The sequence below is a fragment of the Zea mays genome, chromosome 10 (genome assembly GCF_902167145.1).
Source record: "Zea mays cultivar B73 chromosome 10, Zm-B73-REFERENCE-NAM-5.0, whole genome shotgun sequence".
NCBI lineage: Eukaryota > Viridiplantae > Streptophyta > Magnoliopsida > Poales > Poaceae > Zea > Zea mays.
In genome coordinates, this window is record NC_050105.1 from 2,322,070 (window position 1) to 2,339,700 (window position 17,631).

The 17,631-nt window shown below is 45.0% G+C and overlaps 2 protein-coding genes across 4 annotated transcripts; both read left to right on the forward strand.

Annotated features, from left to right (window-relative positions):
- The first annotated feature begins 557 nt into the window (after nt 1-557).
- Nucleotides 558-4,360, forward strand: LOC100273688 (uncharacterized). Its single transcript, NM_001360292.1, has 10 exons — nt 558-689; nt 1,303-1,511; nt 1,798-1,819; nt 1,912-2,001; nt 2,298-2,408; nt 2,978-3,121; nt 3,222-3,434; nt 3,551-3,755; nt 3,897-3,988; nt 4,089-4,360. Exons 2-9 carry the CDS (start codon nt 1,420-1,422, stop codon nt 3,986-3,988), a joined length of 969 nt encoding a protein of 322 aa, NP_001347221.1. The 5' UTR covers nt 558-689; nt 1,303-1,419; the 3' UTR covers nt 4,089-4,360.
- A 1,902-nt stretch (nt 4,361-6,262) lies between these two features.
- Nucleotides 6,263-11,966, forward strand: LOC100381610 (uncharacterized). 3 transcript variants are annotated; one of them, XM_008663881.4, is made up of 9 exons: nt 6,263-6,815; nt 6,919-6,959; nt 7,111-7,185; nt 8,146-8,299; nt 8,374-8,426; nt 9,140-9,435; nt 9,905-10,262; nt 10,345-10,896; nt 11,057-11,966. In XM_008663881.4, the coding sequence occupies exons 1-9, from the start codon at nt 6,653-6,655 to the stop codon at nt 11,333-11,335; spliced, it is 1,971 nt and encodes a 656-aa protein (XP_008662103.1). In that variant the 5' UTR covers nt 6,263-6,652; the 3' UTR covers nt 11,336-11,966. The 3 variants fall into 3 exon arrangements, with proteins under 3 accessions (XP_008662103.1, XP_020400716.1, NP_001348380.1); NM_001361451.1 differs by having other exon boundaries at nt 6,347-6,815; nt 8,146-8,293; nt 11,057-11,888; XM_020545127.3 differs by lacking the exon at nt 7,111-7,185 and having other exon boundaries at nt 6,297-6,815.
- The last annotated feature ends 5,665 nt before the right edge of the window (nt 11,967-17,631 follow it).

The window sequence follows — 17,631 nt, forward strand, 5'->3', positions numbered from 1 at the left end:
ATCCATAGGCCGGCCAGATCTCGCCTCCTTGCTCTTCCTCACCTGTTCACTCACGTAGATGTGTATCCGTGTTTCTCGTAGAAGGGTGTTGCTCGTTGGGTGAGGCCGGGAGGACAGGAGGCAACCTGTGTTTCTCGTGGACGGCGGCGGCGGCGTTTAAGGACTGTTTGGTTCGATGTCTAACTTGTCATATTTTACTTAACTTTTATGTCTAAGGTTAGTTCTTCAATTCGAACGACTAATCTTAGACAAATTATGACACATTTAACCACAAACCAAATAGCCCCTTAGTCTTCAAGTCACGGCGAAGACAGCCGGTTGTCAGGTGATTTAAATATGGATACAAGATTTACAGAGTTCTTATAAAACTCTAAATAGGCTTTTTGAATTTGAACAGACTCTCTTTGTCAATCGCCAACGCCCACTGGCTGGCCCAGAACTACCTTAGATTTCGGCCTAAAAGGATTTTGGATGGCCCAACAGGCAGCCTGCTTGCTCAAACTGACCCGGCTTCTGCGCCAGCCAGTGGCCACTCTCTCCGTCTCTCGACTGAAAAAAAGGACCCTTCTTCTTGGCACTCCAAGCGGAAGGAACGGTGGCGTTTCTCCGTTCTACGAAGTGGCGCGCCATCTGCACCGGTCGGCTGCGGCGGATTGAGCGGTGGCTTTCCTCGTCAGTTGCTCTTCCCGGTATGCCCTCCAGCACTTCTGCGCCTCCTGAGTCCTGCCCTCCTCCTCTTGGTCTCATCCACTAGCGTAGCGATTCCCCATCCGCAAGCCTGCCGCCATGGGTGAGGTCGGAGCTGGGCGGCTCCGGTGCCACTCCGTCGGCCACCAATGCCCCAGACTCGTGCACGCCGTATGCAGCGAGTGCACGGACACGGTAGGAAGCCAGGCGCGGCGCAGGCGCAGCCGTAACGTACGCAATGGCGAAGTTGTCGAACAGGTGCACGGCGCGTCCGCGGTCGCGACCGGCGGTCGGGACAGGAGCACGGGCACGGCAGGCGCAGGCGCAGGCGGCTACCGCACGGACAGTGAGCAGCACCTCCCCCGCTGCATGCCTCGTCCCCCAGGCCCCAGCTTCAAGGCTGTGCACGTCCTTCTTGGCGCTCACAGGGTGTTCTAGGCAATGCCTGAATGGAACTGCCAGTTCTTTACTTGTTCCGTGCTTTCATTTTTCCCGTCCTTTGGGTCTAGCCGAAAAGATTCAGCTCGTAAATCCCTTTGTTCTTCTCCTTAGCTTGCCATCTTGTTGGTTTGAACCGCTATGTATGTAGCTTACAAAGATATGGCATATTGACAGAACGCCGCCAGCACCGCTCGTGGCATCTGCGTCTCTGCCTTCTCCAACCGCCAGCACCGCTCCCGATCCAGGACCAAGAAGCGTGTGAGGAGCTTTCAGCTGCCACCCGGTGCCACCATGCTCCGGCATCTCCAGCGATCCCTCCGTGCCATTCACTACTCACCCATCATCGGCCGTGATGCCGCCTGCAACCCCATTCCCCTCCACCGGTGAGTTTCTTCTGTTCCGTTACCCAGCCCCCTACGATTCGTCTTTATAATCCCTTCAAATCACTGTGGTATCCTTTCCTTCTTTTCTTGGATTTGAGGATACCGAGCTATGTTTTCGAAACTCTGAGACTATAGTATTTATGGTTGTAGATTAACAGTTTGTTTTCACCTGTTTGGCAAGCGTCTATTGTAACTGTGAATGGCGATGGTGGAAATTGAATTTCTGAGTCCCTTATGGCGATAGTGTTTAATAAACTTTTCTTTCTTTTTTACTTGCATTGTGCAGGTTCTGGGATTCACATATAGAGGTACACATGTCTGCATCCTAAGTAATTCTGTTTATTAGTCCTAAACTAGTTGCACCTCTGGCTCATGTGTTTTGCTCATATCTGGTAACAAGCATGCCACCCGAGATTTCTCTACTTCCACAAGACTTACAGGACATCCAATATATCAGCAGAATGAGTTAGAACCAACTACGCCTGTGAAGGTACCCACAACACTATCACTCTTTGTTCTGTACTGAAATATTTCTGTTTATCTTTGTTACTACTTTGGGTTGACCACGATTAGGAAATTCTATATCATTTTTAGATGACCAGCATGATGGCCTAGTTGATACTCGAAACACATGCCATTTTTTGGATGCACATATTGTGTCGAATAGTTTCTTGCACATTTCTGGGTTGCTTCCATACAAGCATTTATGATTCTTTAGTTTGGTTGGTTTGTTTAGCTTCAGAACCATGGCATCATATAAGGCGAGTTTATTTTTCTTATAAACAGGATACTGACATAATAATTGACCGCATACGAAAGAGCACACGGAAATTGGAGGAAGGCCCTGTTGGAAAAAATCTGTCTTCAGCGGAGAAAAGGAAATTTCTTGTCAACACTGTATGTACAGATAGTATTGATATAATTCTTTTACCCTGTGCGGAAAATATTCTACTACGTCTCAAATGATGATGATACACATGCTAATGATGTGTTTACAACTATTTTGGGAATTGTAAGTGACAATGAACAAAACACTGACAGCATTTTCTGTCATTCATGTAACTCCATGTTCTGATTACCAGATACAGATTGTACAAAACATTTTATAGACAGTTTCATGTCACCTGCATGATGGTAGATATTAGTGAGTTCATGTTTCACACGATTTTTCTCGTTTTCGGTAGAAGAGTGATTACAGCTAATTCATTATATGTGAATTGTTTTTTAAGTAGATTATATCGGCTCTTCTTTGAATAACTAACATGTGTAGAAAGAAGAAAACATGGCCTTGATCTTCTGTTATTGACCTGGACGGCCACCTGAGTGCACATAGTATAACTTTCATTCTTGTTCACTGTGAATAAAATCACACTTGTCCATATTGAAATCCATCAGATTATTGCAGTCATTTAGCTGCTATTTGCTAGTGCAACAAACTTACTAAATATTGCATTCTCTACTTGCAGCTCCTTAGCCTTGAAGATTCAAGAGAAGCTGTTTATGGCACCCTTGATGCCTGGGTTGCCTTTGAGCAGGATTTTCCTTTGGCTTCACTAAAGCAAGCACTTTCAGTTCTTGAGAAGGAGGAACAGTGGCATAGAATTGTCCAGGTATTGTATAGTGTAACCTGCTTTCATTCTTGTTTGTTTATCTTATCTGTCTACAGCACACTTAGACTGTGAAGTAAAATGTCTGTGACTACATACTCAGGTGATCAAATGGATGCTGAGCAAAGGGCAAGGAAATACAATGAGAACATATGAGCTATTGGCATGTGCACTCGAGAAGGATAATAGAGCTGAGGAAGCACATAGAATCTGGCAGAATAAAGTGGGCCACGATCTGCATTCGGTTCCTTGGCGTTTCTGCCGTCTTATGTTGGCTATCTACTACCGAAACAATAGGCTAGACAGGCTCGTGAAGGTTTGGACACAGACCCAGTAACTTTGTGATGCACTTTATATTTTTACTTTTACATACTTTCCATTTGATAATGTGCCTTACATGAATGACTTTACCTGCCTCTTATGCCGATTTAGCTCTTCAAAGAACTCGAAGCTTGTGGCCGTAAACCTCCAAGCAAAGACATTGTGCGGAAAGTCGAAGATGCGTACGAAACGCTTGGATTACTAGAAGATAAAAAGGTGTTGCTTGATAAATACAAGGATTTATACAACAAACCGTCTCGGGACGATCGGAAGAAAGGCTCCAAATCCAAAAAGATCGAGTCTGATAAACCATCTGGTTAGTTTTCCCCATTCCTGGCGCCCAAAGTCCCTTCAGATGCCTGTAAAATTCCCGTTCGCTTCAGATGCTGAACTTGGTTCTTTGACGAGGATACATGACTAGCATCGTTTAATCACAGCATTATTATTCTGTTCTCAGATGGTGACAGTAAGGAAAGCAAGATGGAAACATCTGAGAACCTTGAAGACCGCTGTTTCCCTGTGGATGCAAAACCAGATGCCTCTGCTTAGGTAATGTAGACTACGCAGTCCATTACTTTCAGTTTGCACTAGTTCTGTGTTTTGAACTGCTGGTTGGACATGACATCCCCCTTGCTTATTCTCCTTCCAGGCTCATCACTGAACCACCGACGTCGCCATAAGATTTGGCCAAAACCCGGTGCTGTCAGCATTAGCGATTGGCGTGCTCTCAGTACACGTTTGCTCCCCTAACCAGTTAGTGTTTTTTCTTTCTCTCTAGACATGTTACAAGGGCATTTGTATTTGCTGTTTTGCACTGACATCATTTTTGCCAAGACCCTAAGCGGTATAATACTGTGCGACGGCTATGTATAATACTGTGCGACGTTCATTACTGGCAGCAATATACACACCCCTTGTTCGATATAATGTGCGCAGGGAACCGAGTTACAATATTTCACCATCTTTTCTGCAACTCTGAATACTTTTTTGTGGAGGTTGTGGGGGGGGAGTATTCATGTGTCAAAGGAAAATGTGGGTACTAGCTATGGCTTATGATGACAGGTGAGAAGTGGGAAGCTACTAAAGCGGGTTGCCCATATCTTTGGTGCTTTTACCTTGCATTTTCCCTCTTGTGTGCTTTGGAAACTTTGAAGACGGAATTTTCTCCTGGGCCCAGGCCGGCCTGGCGAAGAGCTTTGGATACTGTGACATGATGCTTCTTTTCTTTTTCCCCCTCTGTATCTCTCTTACTCTCTCAAAGGAAGGCCTATTGATGTATGTAGTATGGTTCCCTCCTGTATATGGCTAGTTTTGGCACTTGGATGGATGATGGTGGTTGAAGTGGAACCCTAGTGGTCATGCCTCATGCATGCATTGTGTAGTGCGTCCCTGCTTGCCAGCTATATACATACTCCTATGCCTGCGTTTGCGACGACTGGCTTTGTTGCTAAACATGGTGTCCACATTTTGTCTGGAAACTGAAATGTGCATTCCACCCAGTGCATGAACACGATGACAGATTCCCTGATTATTGGTGTAAGTCATGATCCAATATGCTCGTTATTAATTCAGAAAGACTGTCCTGGCACCAACCTCCAACCATTCCGCCGATCTTGATAGCACATGAACAAGATCCAGGGCCCAGCTTTCCACTGTTCACTGTTGCTAGTGCGATCTTTGGACACCTACTACGCACGTATGGTATGGCAGGTCAAGAACGTTTCCTGTACATCAGGACCGACCCTGAAGTTTGTAGAATGGTGAATAGGTGAGTTTCATAGTGTCATACAGGCAATTTCCTGAACATAACACCGTGTTTAAGAAGTTCTTCAGCGCAGCCGTTGATACGTATGGTTGGGCAAGTAAAAGTTTAGCCTCCATTTGCCATTGTTTTTTGGCAGCATTTGTGGATCTACTTGACCTGATCTGCCATTGGCTGGTCCTTCCTTCTTCACGTGCACATGCCCTGCTCTGCCACTGGATTTCTCTACTGCACTACTGCATCTGGGCACAGCACACCATTCACGCATAGCATACCTATCTTATAATATCTCACCTACCAAGTACAATGGCTATGTATTCGAGATAACATCTTTAAAATAACTGCAAAGTCTGTTTTTTTAACCTCGAACTTGCGCGTCAGCACAAATTAGTAACGGACGTCCTCCAACTATAGTACCCCTTTTAGCTGGTCGTTCAATATGGTTTTTCTGTGGTTTTATAAAAAATATGGTTTTCTGTTGGGTTGATCTATAAAAAAATAATCATAATTAGCTTATTTTAAGATGGGAAATTACGAAACCAGTACAAGTTTTTTTTTGGAAAAAGAATTGTTGCGTATCGGTTGATGCTCTATTTAAAGTTATTTGAATCTTATTTGTTTTAGAAACAAATGAGCATGAGCACGAGCAATAACGCACATCAATTGGGACAAATGTAGTTGTAAATAACTATATGTTCTGAAAAAAATGAGTATCTCTGTGAGATTGATGCGTCAAACTTTCATAGGTTTTGAAGAGATTTATATAAAATGTTAACATGATTTGTATCTCTAAATAAGTTTACTGTATAAAAACATACACAAAGATCATTAGCAATCTAATGGTTCCAGAATTACACACAGTAAAAATTAATATTTTATCGTATATATATTTGGTCAAAGCTAAACAAATATACATGTATAAACTAATCTATGAGACACCGAGATAGTAATAATAAACAAAAAGAAAGTTTAAACTTTGACGAGCTGCCTCTGTATACAATTTTTTTTCCGTCGGTACGAAAAAAAACAAAGAAGTAAAAAAGGACGGCAGAGATTGGGGGATAAAGACGCGTCCAAAGCAAAACTGCAAAAGCAGAGGCGGGTCCGGGACGGTCGGCCCGCGGGCTCCATCCATTGATGCCGCTCCTCCCCACGGCTCCTTCCTGCAGCCTCCTCCTTCCTCCCTCGCCACTCTCCCCTCCACCGCTGCCTGGTGTGTAGCGTAGCGTAGAGGCGCGGCGCGGCGCGGCTGACTGGTTGGTTCCAGTTGTTCTAGACAACGCTGGCTTAACCGCGCGAGGCCCGAGGAAAGTTAGCTTGTTTCTTGCAGCTGAATGCGGGAAGCAAGCAACTGCATTTTACTAACCTCACCACACCAGACCCACCACTGACTTCCCGGCCTCCGGCTCTGGAGCAGAGCAGGTGGCAGCACTAGCACGGCCACGTGCGGCATGAAGGGGCACCAGCACCAGCAGCAGTCGTCGTCTCCGCTGCTGCCGATGCCGCCGCCCAGCAAGCGCCGCTGTAGCGCGCTGGCGGCGGCCGTGCCGGCGCTCGTCGTCTGCTCCACGCTGCTCCCGCTCGTCTACCTCCTCGCCCTGCACCGCCCCGCCGGTGCGTGCGCCCGTCCGCGCCTCGGATCTGTCGCCTGTCGTCTCTCCCCCCTTCATTCTCTCTCGCTAACCGCACGCGTGCCCCGTGTTGTTGCTTGCCGCAGGGTATGGATCGGACGACCGCGCCGCGGTGGTCATCAGCACCGTAAGCTTCCCCACTCTCCCCGTGCACATTTTTTTTGTTTAAAATTAAATTACACCTCCTCCTCCTCCTCCTCCTCTCGGAAAATCAGTAGAGTCTCAGCTTCTGAAATCCAGACGTCGTACTTGTTCTCGGGTGTTGCTTTGCTTACCAGGAGCTCGCCGGCCTCGGGGCGCGTGGCAGCCGGCATCTGGAGAACGGGGGCGCCATGAAGCACAAGCTGCTCAAGGTTACAACTTACAATCCCTGACTGCTGCAGCACTGCTCGTTATGCATCCCCATCCCACGCTCTACTCCTGGCAGAGACCGCAACTGCGCGCCGCGCGCGCGGCAAGCGACATCCGGAGCGTTTCGTTTCTGTTTTATATAAGTGTCCGAGAGAGAGAGACAGTAGTCAAGCTGAATTCTTTTTTGCCGGCCAGCGTTCGGGGGGAGAACCCCGAGAAACCAAGCTACTCGCCGCCTCTGCTGATTTTATTAGTGCGTTCATGCGGCTCGCGTGCGGGCGCGTGTCGTCCGCCGCTGCGTGCGTGTGAGCGTGCTGTGCTGTGCTGTGACGGCGACGCTCAACAACCTACCGCCTCTTGTCTCCGTTCTCAAGTCGCTATTCCTGGAACAGGCGGAGGTGGCAAACCAGATGCGTTTCTCTCGTCATGCCTTGGCTGGCATGCCCATCCCTCGGTTTTCTGTTCTTTTCTGTTCTTGGAGTAGGTGCGCAACCCAAAATTGTTTCTTCTCTTCATGCCTTGACATGCCATGCCTAAGATAAAATACGTGCACAAAACTGTTGTCGCTGGCAAGATGCCCTCTTGCTGTAGTGCTGTACCTTCTTAGTATTTCCAACAATCTGGTTTGCCTTGCTATCTATTTTCTGTAAGCACCTTTGTGTCAAACAAACCCATAACTGAATCTGAAGAGTGGACACGAAACACTGTTTCAGTAGTGATATCCAAACAGATCAGTTGGTTCTGTGCACTGTACTGTCGCCAATGCTGGTGATGAAACTTTGCTCAAGTCTGCAAACTGGTGCACAACTATCTACCTAGATGGATCTCTAATCTCCTTTTGCCACATTGGCATTTCCTGGCTTCCCTAAACCCATCATCAGGAGCCTGCTGTGCTGAAACGTCTCGTGTTTGCTTTGCAATCTTGACTGATGACCTCCTCTCTTTTCTGACTGTGCACCCAGGATGTTTCCAAAAAGGTGTCTGGATCTGATGGGGTTTCCGCTGAGAGATCTACTAGATCGAGGTTTAGCCAGGATCATGCTGCCAAATCAAAAGCAAAGCTCAAGGGCGCTTTCTCTTTACTTGGACTGAACAATGATACCTTCAAAGGTAAAGGTGAGCATTAAGGAGAGTACGAACAGCGCGAGACGTTGATGGTGTCCATCTTACTGTATTTAGTTGTGTTTCAGGACCTCGTACCTCCAAAAGGTTTCAGTTGAAGGACCTGTCCTGGAGATCAAAGGTGACTGGGCTAACTGCAATCTCTTGTTTCCCTGCATTTTAGTATTTTGGTTGCCTGCACTCTGCAGCTCTTCATTTTGCATATTTGAAAAATAGTCGAGTAGCCTCTAGGGCTTACCATGCCCAAAATGGTGAGGTCAGTCTGCTGCGCTTCTACTGACATGACCATTTAATCACTGGGACTTCACACTCAATACTTTTCTTGAATATATAGAGATGATAGGAACATTGTTGCCCATCAGTAATAATCTTGTGCCTTGTTTCTGCGGGTTGAGCATCCACTGAGATTTTACAAATAAAATTGATAGGCCACATTTTGCACATTCCCATCTGCTAGTAAGATGGTTTTCTTTCCAAATAGTAAATACTTCAAATCAGGTAACGATATATATTCTGGTGCACTGTAATGTACAATTGTGTTCCCTTAAACATATTGTATGCTTTTTCCCCCACCTTCTATAGAATTTACCCATGATTCCATGGTGTACAATTATGTGCAGTTGGTGTTAGTTCTTTAGAAAACCTCTTGTTGTTAGGGCCAAGCGTAATTAGTTCAAATATCGCCACAATGGTTTTCAAGTTGTCGGTGCAGGATATGACTCCTGTGCTCTTGTAATGGTCTGTACTTTAAGAACAGGGTCGGGAAATAGTGAATGTTTCAGAACTTTTTTTTTTCATTTTCTACCATAGGAAACTTAATTTGTTTTGTGACAGGATACTACTGTCAATGGGAAAGAGAACCATGATCAAGAGACAGTGCATGAGGAGAATACCAAGTCCTGTGAACATGAATATGGGAGTTACTGCCTCTGGTCTACTGAACACAGGGAAGTAATGAAGGATGCCATTGTCAAGAAGCTTAAAGATCAACTTTTTATGGCAAGAGCTCATTATCCTAGCATTGCAAAATTGAAGCAACATGAAGCATTTACACGTGAACTGAAGCAAAACATCCAAGAACATGAACGCATGCTGAGTGACACCATCACAGATGCTGATCTTCCACCATTGTTAGTCTTGTCTTAATTTAAAAAATATATTTGTTCCTTTATTTTCATACAGCCATTGTTTAGTTTCCCTGTGCTTTGAGGTGGTTTTTGATTTTTTTTTGGGGGTTTGGTTTTGGGTTTTTTTAGCTCAGTTTTTTTTAGTTTCTGCTACCATATTGGTGTCTTGTACTTGGTTTTTTAGACCTTTCTATTCTTCTTAATATAATGATACGTAGTTCTCCTGTGTATTCGAGATTTTTTTCATATAACCTTTTTAACTAATAAATGAATTATATGTGGCTAGTGCAATCCATTAACATGACTTTGGTTCTTGTCTTAGTTCTGTGTCTGCACTTCTTGAAACAATAAACGATTAGTGCACACAACTATGATGCTTGCAAATTAATTTCGATAAAATAATGCACTGCAATGTCTTTTTCATTCTATTTTCAAAATATTTCTGGTCGCAATGACTGGTTACTCTTTTCAGTTTTGCAAAGAAGCTGGAGAAGATGGAGCACACAATTGTGAGAGCCAAGTCTAGTGAAGTAGGATGCTCCAATGTTGAACGGAAACTTAGGCAGCTACTTGATATAACTGAAGATGAAGCTTATTTCCATACAAGGCAGAGTGCATTTCTATATCATCTTGGAGTGCAGACTATGCCGAAAACTCACCATTGCTTGAACATGAGATTGACAGTAGAATATTTCAAGTCTGGATCAAATCATGTGGATCAGTTAAATGACCAGAAGCTTGAAAGTCCTGCCTTACATCACTATGTAATGTTTTCCAGGAATGTACTTGCAGCTTCCACCACTATCAATTCAACGGTTATGAACTCCCAGGTATACCATTATTTTTCAAATAATCTAAAAATCGTGTGGAATTCATCTTGGTCACTAACTTATGCCCAATAACACATTTCAGGATTCGGACCACATCGTTTTCCATGTATTCACTGATGCACAAAACTTTTATGCGATGAAGTATTGGTTCGATAAAAATTCATACTTGGAGTCGACTGTACGCGTAACTAACATTGAGGACAACCAGAAGCTCTCTAAGGATGTAGATTCCCTTGAGATGCAACAATTATGGCCTACAGAGGAATATCGTGTCACGATTCGTAATCATTCTGAACCTTTCCAGAGGCAGATGAAAACTAAGTACATATCTATCTTCGGCCTTTCACATTTCCTCTTGCCTGACCTTCTTCCTGGCTTGAATAGAGTAGTTGTTCTGGATGATGATTTGATTGTCCAGAAGGACTTGTCACCTCTATGGAACCTCGATATGGGTGGTAAAGTGATTGGAGCAGTCCAGTTCTGTGGAGTGAGATTAGGGCAGCTGAAACCTTATATAGCAGACCATAACGTCGATGATGATTCATGTGTGTGGTTGTCGGGCCTGAATGTCATTGAATTGGATAAATGGAGGGACACCGGCATTACCAGTTTGCATGATCAATCAGTCCAGAAGGTCAGTACAACTCACCGTTCACAATAAATTATCAACTGTCATCTCCTGAAAATTTGTGGTTTCAATGTAGTAGCCGTAGTCCTATCCTTCTGCCATAACTTCCATATCTTATGTCCAGGAGGCAGCTGCCATATGATATATTAACTTTGCTTTCTTGCAGTTGCGAAAGGACAGCCTGAAATCACAGCGACTGCAAGCACTCCCTGCAGGTCTACTTGCCTTTCAAGACCTGATATATCCTTTGGAAGATTCATGGGTTGAGTCAGGCCTTGGACATGATTATGGAATCAGCCATGTCGATATAGAGAAGGCTGCTACTCTGCACTACAATGGTGTGATGAAACCTTGGCTTGACTTGGGGATACTTGATTACAAGAACTACTGGAGGAAGTACATGACCAGTGGAGAGAAGTTCATGACGGAATGCAACATTCACTAATTAACAGGGCATGAAATGCACCAAACACTCATTTTTTCGGGCATTTGGACAACAGACTTCATGGGCTTTGTTCATCATGAAAATAAACAGAATCACGCCTGACCTGCAACATCCATGATGACACAAATTCACCCCTGACGTGACGAGGGAGTGCTCAGTCCAATTCCAAGAGGAGAATAAGATGAAATGCTTTCTGCGGAACGTTGCCATAACAGCATCCACGATGTCTGAAGGACGCTAGCACGAAACCTGAGTTATGTTGCAGAGTACCAAGATATAACGTAGAATATTTCACACTGTTCATTATGGTTTGATGAGTTTTTTTCCCTATATTCAGCTTGGCATTGCAAAAGTGCAGTTCCTTGCTGTTCATTTTTAGTATAAGATCTTTGGTGCTATTCTTTTTGCTCATTGTGCAAGAGCAATACTGAGGGAGTTCAATGTTGACGGCGGCACATCGTGTATAGGAAACAGCAAACCATGACTGAATTAGCGAGTATTTCCTTGTACTCTTTGCAGCAAGTCGTGTGTTTGTTATCGTCAGATGTTGATGTCCCATTGACGACATACCAAATGGTGGTTTGTTCCGCTCAATGGCAGTCTCTCTCAATCTATCTGATTTGTTGGGATCTTTTTGTTTGGAAAATCTCAAGGTACTAGAATTCAGATAGTTATGTCTACGTCCCGTTTGGATCATTGGTTTGGATCCTTGGAACTGAATTTTATTCTAATAAGGCCCGTTTGAATCCTAGAATTGAATTTCATTCTAATAATTGTAATTTAAGCATGAATCAATTAAGCCAATATAGTTTTATATTATATAGAATATATTTGTATACTTCTATTGGTCATATGGTGTAGATATTTGTGTGCTATGTTTGTACTAAGGAGAGCGAGCCGAAAAGTGTGTCATAAGTTACAGAAATAGAAACATGAACTAGTCATACATAGAATCAATTTTCACCCCTTGTCCTATGAATTTGGAATAAATTTGTATCTGAACTTTGGAAAGTGGTAAAATATCGAATTTCAAACCAATAACCTACTATATTGAGTAAATTCCAATTCCTTCAAAATGAAGAGATCCAAACGGCTCCAAATAGTAATTTAAGCAAAGATTAATTAAGCTAATATGGTTTTATGCAAAATATATTTCTATACTATTATCAGCAATACATGAAAGATATATATGTGCTATATTTTTACTATAGAGAAGTGAGGCGAAAATCGTCTTATCATTTGCAGAGTAGAAACATATTCCGTTGATACATAAAATTATTTTCTATACTTCATCATATAAATTTAAGACAGATTTATATCTAAGCTTTGAAAAGTGGTGGTATGTAAATTCCAAGTTAAATAGACCAATTATTAATTAAATTTTAGTTCCTTCAAAATGAATAGATTCAAACAGACCCTAACATAATTTGGACTTCGGTGCTGCAATCAAGCACAACAAATGGAGAAAAAAAAGAATGGTCTTGTTTGATACTTGCACAGTTTGGAACATATTCCAGCATAATTCAGCATGTAAGGGTTCTCAAAACAATATGTCAAAACACGCATAGGTAATATTAGCAATAGCAAGGTTCGAGCATTCACTTCACCTTTTGAAGGACCACCACCTTTTGAAGGACCACACTTCTGTCTCCAACGAAAATCGTAGGATTACAAGGTTAAAGTGGCTATCCTAGTATCTTGCAACCTAGAAGGTGCACTGTAATTTAGCAGGTGACAGATGAGAAAGTTTAGCTTTATCTTAAAACAACTCTTAAAGTTGTTAATCATATTGAAAGGGAATTAGGCTTACACCTATTTCCTAAATGATTTTTGTGGTTGAATTGCCCAACACAAATAATTTGGACTAACTAGTTTACTCTAGTATATAAGTTATACATGTGCCAAAGGTTCACACTTAGCCAATAAAAAGACCAAGAATTGGGTTCAACAAAGAGAGCAAGGGATAACCGAAGTGTACCCTGGTCGGGCGCACCGGACAGTGTCCGGTGCACCACCGGACAATGTTCGGTGCACCAGGGGACTTCACGCTGAACTCCTCACCTTCGGGAAAATCCAGAGGCGCTCCGCTATAATTCACCGGACTGTCCGGTGTACACTGGACAGTGTCCGGTGCCACAGGGAAGAACTGCTCTGGAACTCGCCAGCCTCAGGAATTCACTCCGCTATAATTCACCGGACTGTCCGGTGTACACCGGACTGTCCGGTGAGCCAGAGGAGCAACAGCTAGTTCGCGCCAACGGTCACCTACAGAAGCATTAAATGCGCGCCAGAGCGCGCAGAAGTCAGACACGCGTGTGCTGGCACACCGGACACTCTACAGCACATGTCCGGTGTGCCACCGGACATCCAAGCGGGCCCAGAAGTCAGAGCTCCAACGATCGGAACCCAACGGCCTGGTGACGTGGCTGGCGTACCGGACACTGTCCGGTGTGCACCGGACTGTCCGGTGCACCATGCGACAGACAGCCCCACCAAACGGCTAGTTTGGTGGTTGGGGCTATAAATACCCCCAACCACCCCACATTCAAGTCATCCAAGTTTTCCCACTTGAACTACTTACAAGAGCTCTAGCATTCAATTCTAGACACACCCAAGTGATCAAATCCTCTCCAAACTCCACACAACGCCCTAGTGATTAGTGAGAGAGATTTGCTTGTGTTCTTTCGAGCTCTTGCGCTTGGATTGCTTTCTTCTTTCTTTGATTCTTTATTGCGATCAAACTCACTTGTAATTGAGACAAGAGACACCAATCTTGTGGTGGTCCTTGTGGGAACTTTGTGTTCGAAGTGATTGAGAAGAAAAGCTCACTCGGTCCGAGGGACCGTTTGAGAGAGGGAAAGGGTTGAAAGAGACCCGGTCTTTGTGACCACCTCAACGGGGAGTAGGTTTGCGAGAACCAAACCTCAGTAAAACAAATCCACGTGTCTCACTTCTTATTCGCTTGCGATTTGTTTTGCACCCTCTCTCGCGGACTAAATTATACTTCTAACGCTAACCCGACTTGTAGTTGTGATTATTTTTGAGAATTTTTAGTTTTGCCCTATTCACCCCCCTCTAGGCGACTTTCAATTGGTATCGGAGCGAGTACTTCATTAGAGCCTAACCGCTCGAAGTGATGTCGGGAGAACTCGCCAAGAAGGAGATGGAGACCGGCGAAAAGCCCACTACAAGCAACGAGAAAGCTCTATCGGGAGAGTCCCGCAACAAGGATAAGAAGAAGGAGAAGAAGAAGGAGAAGAAGACTTCTTATCACAAATCGCATCGGAGTGGCGACAAAATAAAGAAGATGAGGAAGGTGGTCTACTACGAGACCGACACTTCATCACCTTCTACCTCCGGCTCCGACGCGCCCTCCATAACTTCTAAGCGCCATGAGCGCAAGAAGTTTAGTAAGATCCCCTTACATTATCCTCGTACTTCTAGACATACTCCATTACTTTCCGTTCCATTAGGCAAACCGCCAACCTTTGACGGTGAAGATTATGTTAGGTCGAGTGATTTAATGAAATTTAATCTAACCTCACTCCACAAAAGTATATGGAATGTTGTTGAGTTTGGAGCACATGTACCATCCGTAGGGGATGAGGATTATGATGAAGACGAGGTGGCCCAAATCGAGCACTTCAACTCTCAAGCCACAACCATACTCCTCGCCTCTCTAAGTAGGGAGGAGTATAACAAGGTGCAAGGACTAAAAAGCGCCAAGGAAGTTTGGGACGTGCTCAAGACGGCACACGAGGGTGATGAACTCACCAAGATCACCAAGCGGGAAACGATCGAGGGGGAGCTCAGTCGCTTCAGTCTTCGTCAAGGGGAGGAGCCACAAGATATGTACAACCGGATCAAGACCTTGGTGAATCAAGTGCGCAACCTCGGGAGCAAGAAATGGGATGACCACGAGGTGGTTAAGGTTATTCAAGATCACTTATATTCCTTAATCCTACTTGAAAGGGAATTAGGCTTACACCTAGTTCCTAAATAATTTTGGTGGTTGAATTGCCCAACACAAATAATTGGACTAACTAGTTTGCTCTAGTGTATAAGTTATACAGGTGCCAAAGGTTCACAACAAGCCAATTAAAAAGACCAATGTTGGGTTCAAAATAGAGAGCTAAAGGCTTCCCGAAAGGCTCCCTGGTCTGGCGCACCGGACTGTCTGGTGGCGCACCGGACAGTGTCCGGTGCACCAGGGGACTCCGCGCTTAACTCCTCAGCCTCGGGAATTTTCAGAGCCGGCGCGCTATAATTCACCGGACTGTCCGGTGTACACCGGACAGTGTCCGGTGCTCCAAGAGGACGCGGCTCTGGAACTTGGCAGCCTCGGGAATTCGCAAAGGCAGCTCCGCTATAATTCACCGGACATGTCCGGTGTACACCGGACTGTCCGGTGTAACTGCGGGGCAACGACTATTTCGGCGCCAACGGCTACCTGCAAGCGCATTAAATGCGCGCCAGCGCGCGCAGAAGTCAGGCACGCCCATGCTGGCGCACCGGACACTGAACAGTACATGTCCGGTACGCCACCGGACATCCAGGCGGGCCCAGAAGACAGAGCTCCAACGGTCGAATTCCAACGGCTTTGGTGACGTGGCTGGCGCACCGGACATGTCCGGTGCACACCGGACTGTCCGGTGCACCATACGACAGTCAGCCCCACCAAACGGCTAGTTTGGTGGTTGGGGCTATAAATACCCCCAACCACCCACCATTCATTGCATCCAAGTTTTCCACTTCTCAACCACTTACAAGAGCTAGGCATTCAATTCTAGACACACCAAAGAGATCAAATCCTCTCCAATTCCACTCAAGGCTTTAGTGATTAGCGAGAGAGATTTGCCGTGTTCTTTTGAGCTCTTGCGCTTGGATTGCTTCTTTTCTTTCTCACTTGTTCTTGTGATCAAAACTCCATTGTAATCAAGGCAAGATGCACCAATTGTGTGGTGGCCCTTGTGGGGAAGTTTTGTTCCCGGTTTTGATTTGAGAAGAGAAGCTCACTCGGTCGGAAGGACCGTTTGAGAGAGGGAAAGGGTTGAAAGAGACCCGGTCTTTGTGACCACCTCAACGGGGAGTAGGTTTGCGAGAACCGAACCTCGGTAAAACAAATCCTTGTGTCACACTCCTTATTTGCTTGAGATTTGTTTTGCACCCTCTCTCACAGACACATTTTTATTTCTAACGCTAACCCGGCTTGTAGTTGTGTTTATATTTGTAAATTTCAGTTTTGCCCTATTCACCCCCCCTCTAGGCGACTATCAATTGGTATCAAAGCCCGGTGCTTCATTAGAGCCTAACCGCTCGAAGTGATGTCGGGAGATCACGCCAAGAAGGAGATGGAGACTACAAGCCACGGGAGCACTTCATCGGAAGAGTCCCGCATCAAGAGGAAGGAGAAGAAGAAGGACTCCTCCAAAGGGAAGGAGAAGAAATCTTCTTCACACCACAAAGAGAAGAAGGAGAAATCCTCTTCCCACAAGCCGCATCGGAGTGGGGACAAGAAAAAGAGGATGAGAAAGGTGGTCTACTACGAGACCGATTCTTCATCGGCATCCACCTCCGGCTCCGACGCGGCGTTCGTCACTTCTAAGCGCCAAGAGCGTAAGAAGTATAGTAAGATTCCCTTACGCTACCCTCGCATTTCTAAACATACACCTTTACTTTCCGTCCCATTAGGCAAACCACCAACTTTTGATGGTGAAGATTACACTAGGTGGAGTGATTTAATGCGATTTCATCTAACCTCGCTCTACAAAAGTATATGGGATGTTGTTGAGTTTGGTGCACAGGTACCATCCGTAGGGGATGAAAATTATGATGAAGATGAAGTAGCCCAAATCGAGCACTTCAACTCCCAAGCCACAACCATACTCCTCGCCTCTCTAAGTAGAGAGGAATATAACAAGGTGCAAGGGTTGAAGAATGCAAAGGAGATTTGGGATCTACTCAAGACCACGCACGAGGGTGATGAACTCACCAAGATCACCAAGCGGGAAACGATCGAGAGGGAGCTCGGTCGCTTCCGTCTTCGCCAAGGGGAGGAGCCACAAGATATGTACAACCGGCTCAAAACCTTGGTGAACCAAGTGCGCATCCTTGGGAGCAAGAAATGGGATGACCACGAGGTGGTTAAGGTTATTCTTAGATCACTCATCTTCCTTAACCCCACTCAAGTTCAATTAATTCGTGGTAATCCTAGATACACACTAATGACTCCCGAGGAAGTTATCGGGAATTTTGTGAGCTTTGAATGTATGATCAAGGGCTCAAAGAAGATCAAC

Coding starts and splice junctions, on each gene's coding strand:
- LOC100273688 (NM_001360292.1), top strand. CDS start 1,420: ATGCTCCGGCATCTCCAGCGATCCCTCCGTGCCATTCACTACTCACCC. Junction 1,512..1,797: donor AACCCCATTCCCCTCCACCG/GTGAGTTTCTTC, acceptor TGCATTGTGCAG/GTTCTGGGATTCACATATAG. Junction 3,756..3,896: donor CGAGTCTGATAAACCATCTG/GTTAGTTTTCCC, acceptor TTCTGTTCTCAG/ATGGTGACAGTAAGGAAAGC.
- LOC100381610 (XM_008663881.4), top strand. CDS start 6,653: ATGAAGGGGCACCAGCACCAGCAGCAGTCGTCGTCTCCGCTGCTGCCG. Junction 6,816..6,918: donor CGCCCTGCACCGCCCCGCCG/GTGCGTGCGCCC, acceptor TGCTTGCCGCAG/GGTATGGATCGGACGACCGC. Junction 10,263..10,344: donor CAACGGTTATGAACTCCCAG/GTATACCATTAT, acceptor AACACATTTCAG/GATTCGGACCACATCGTTTT.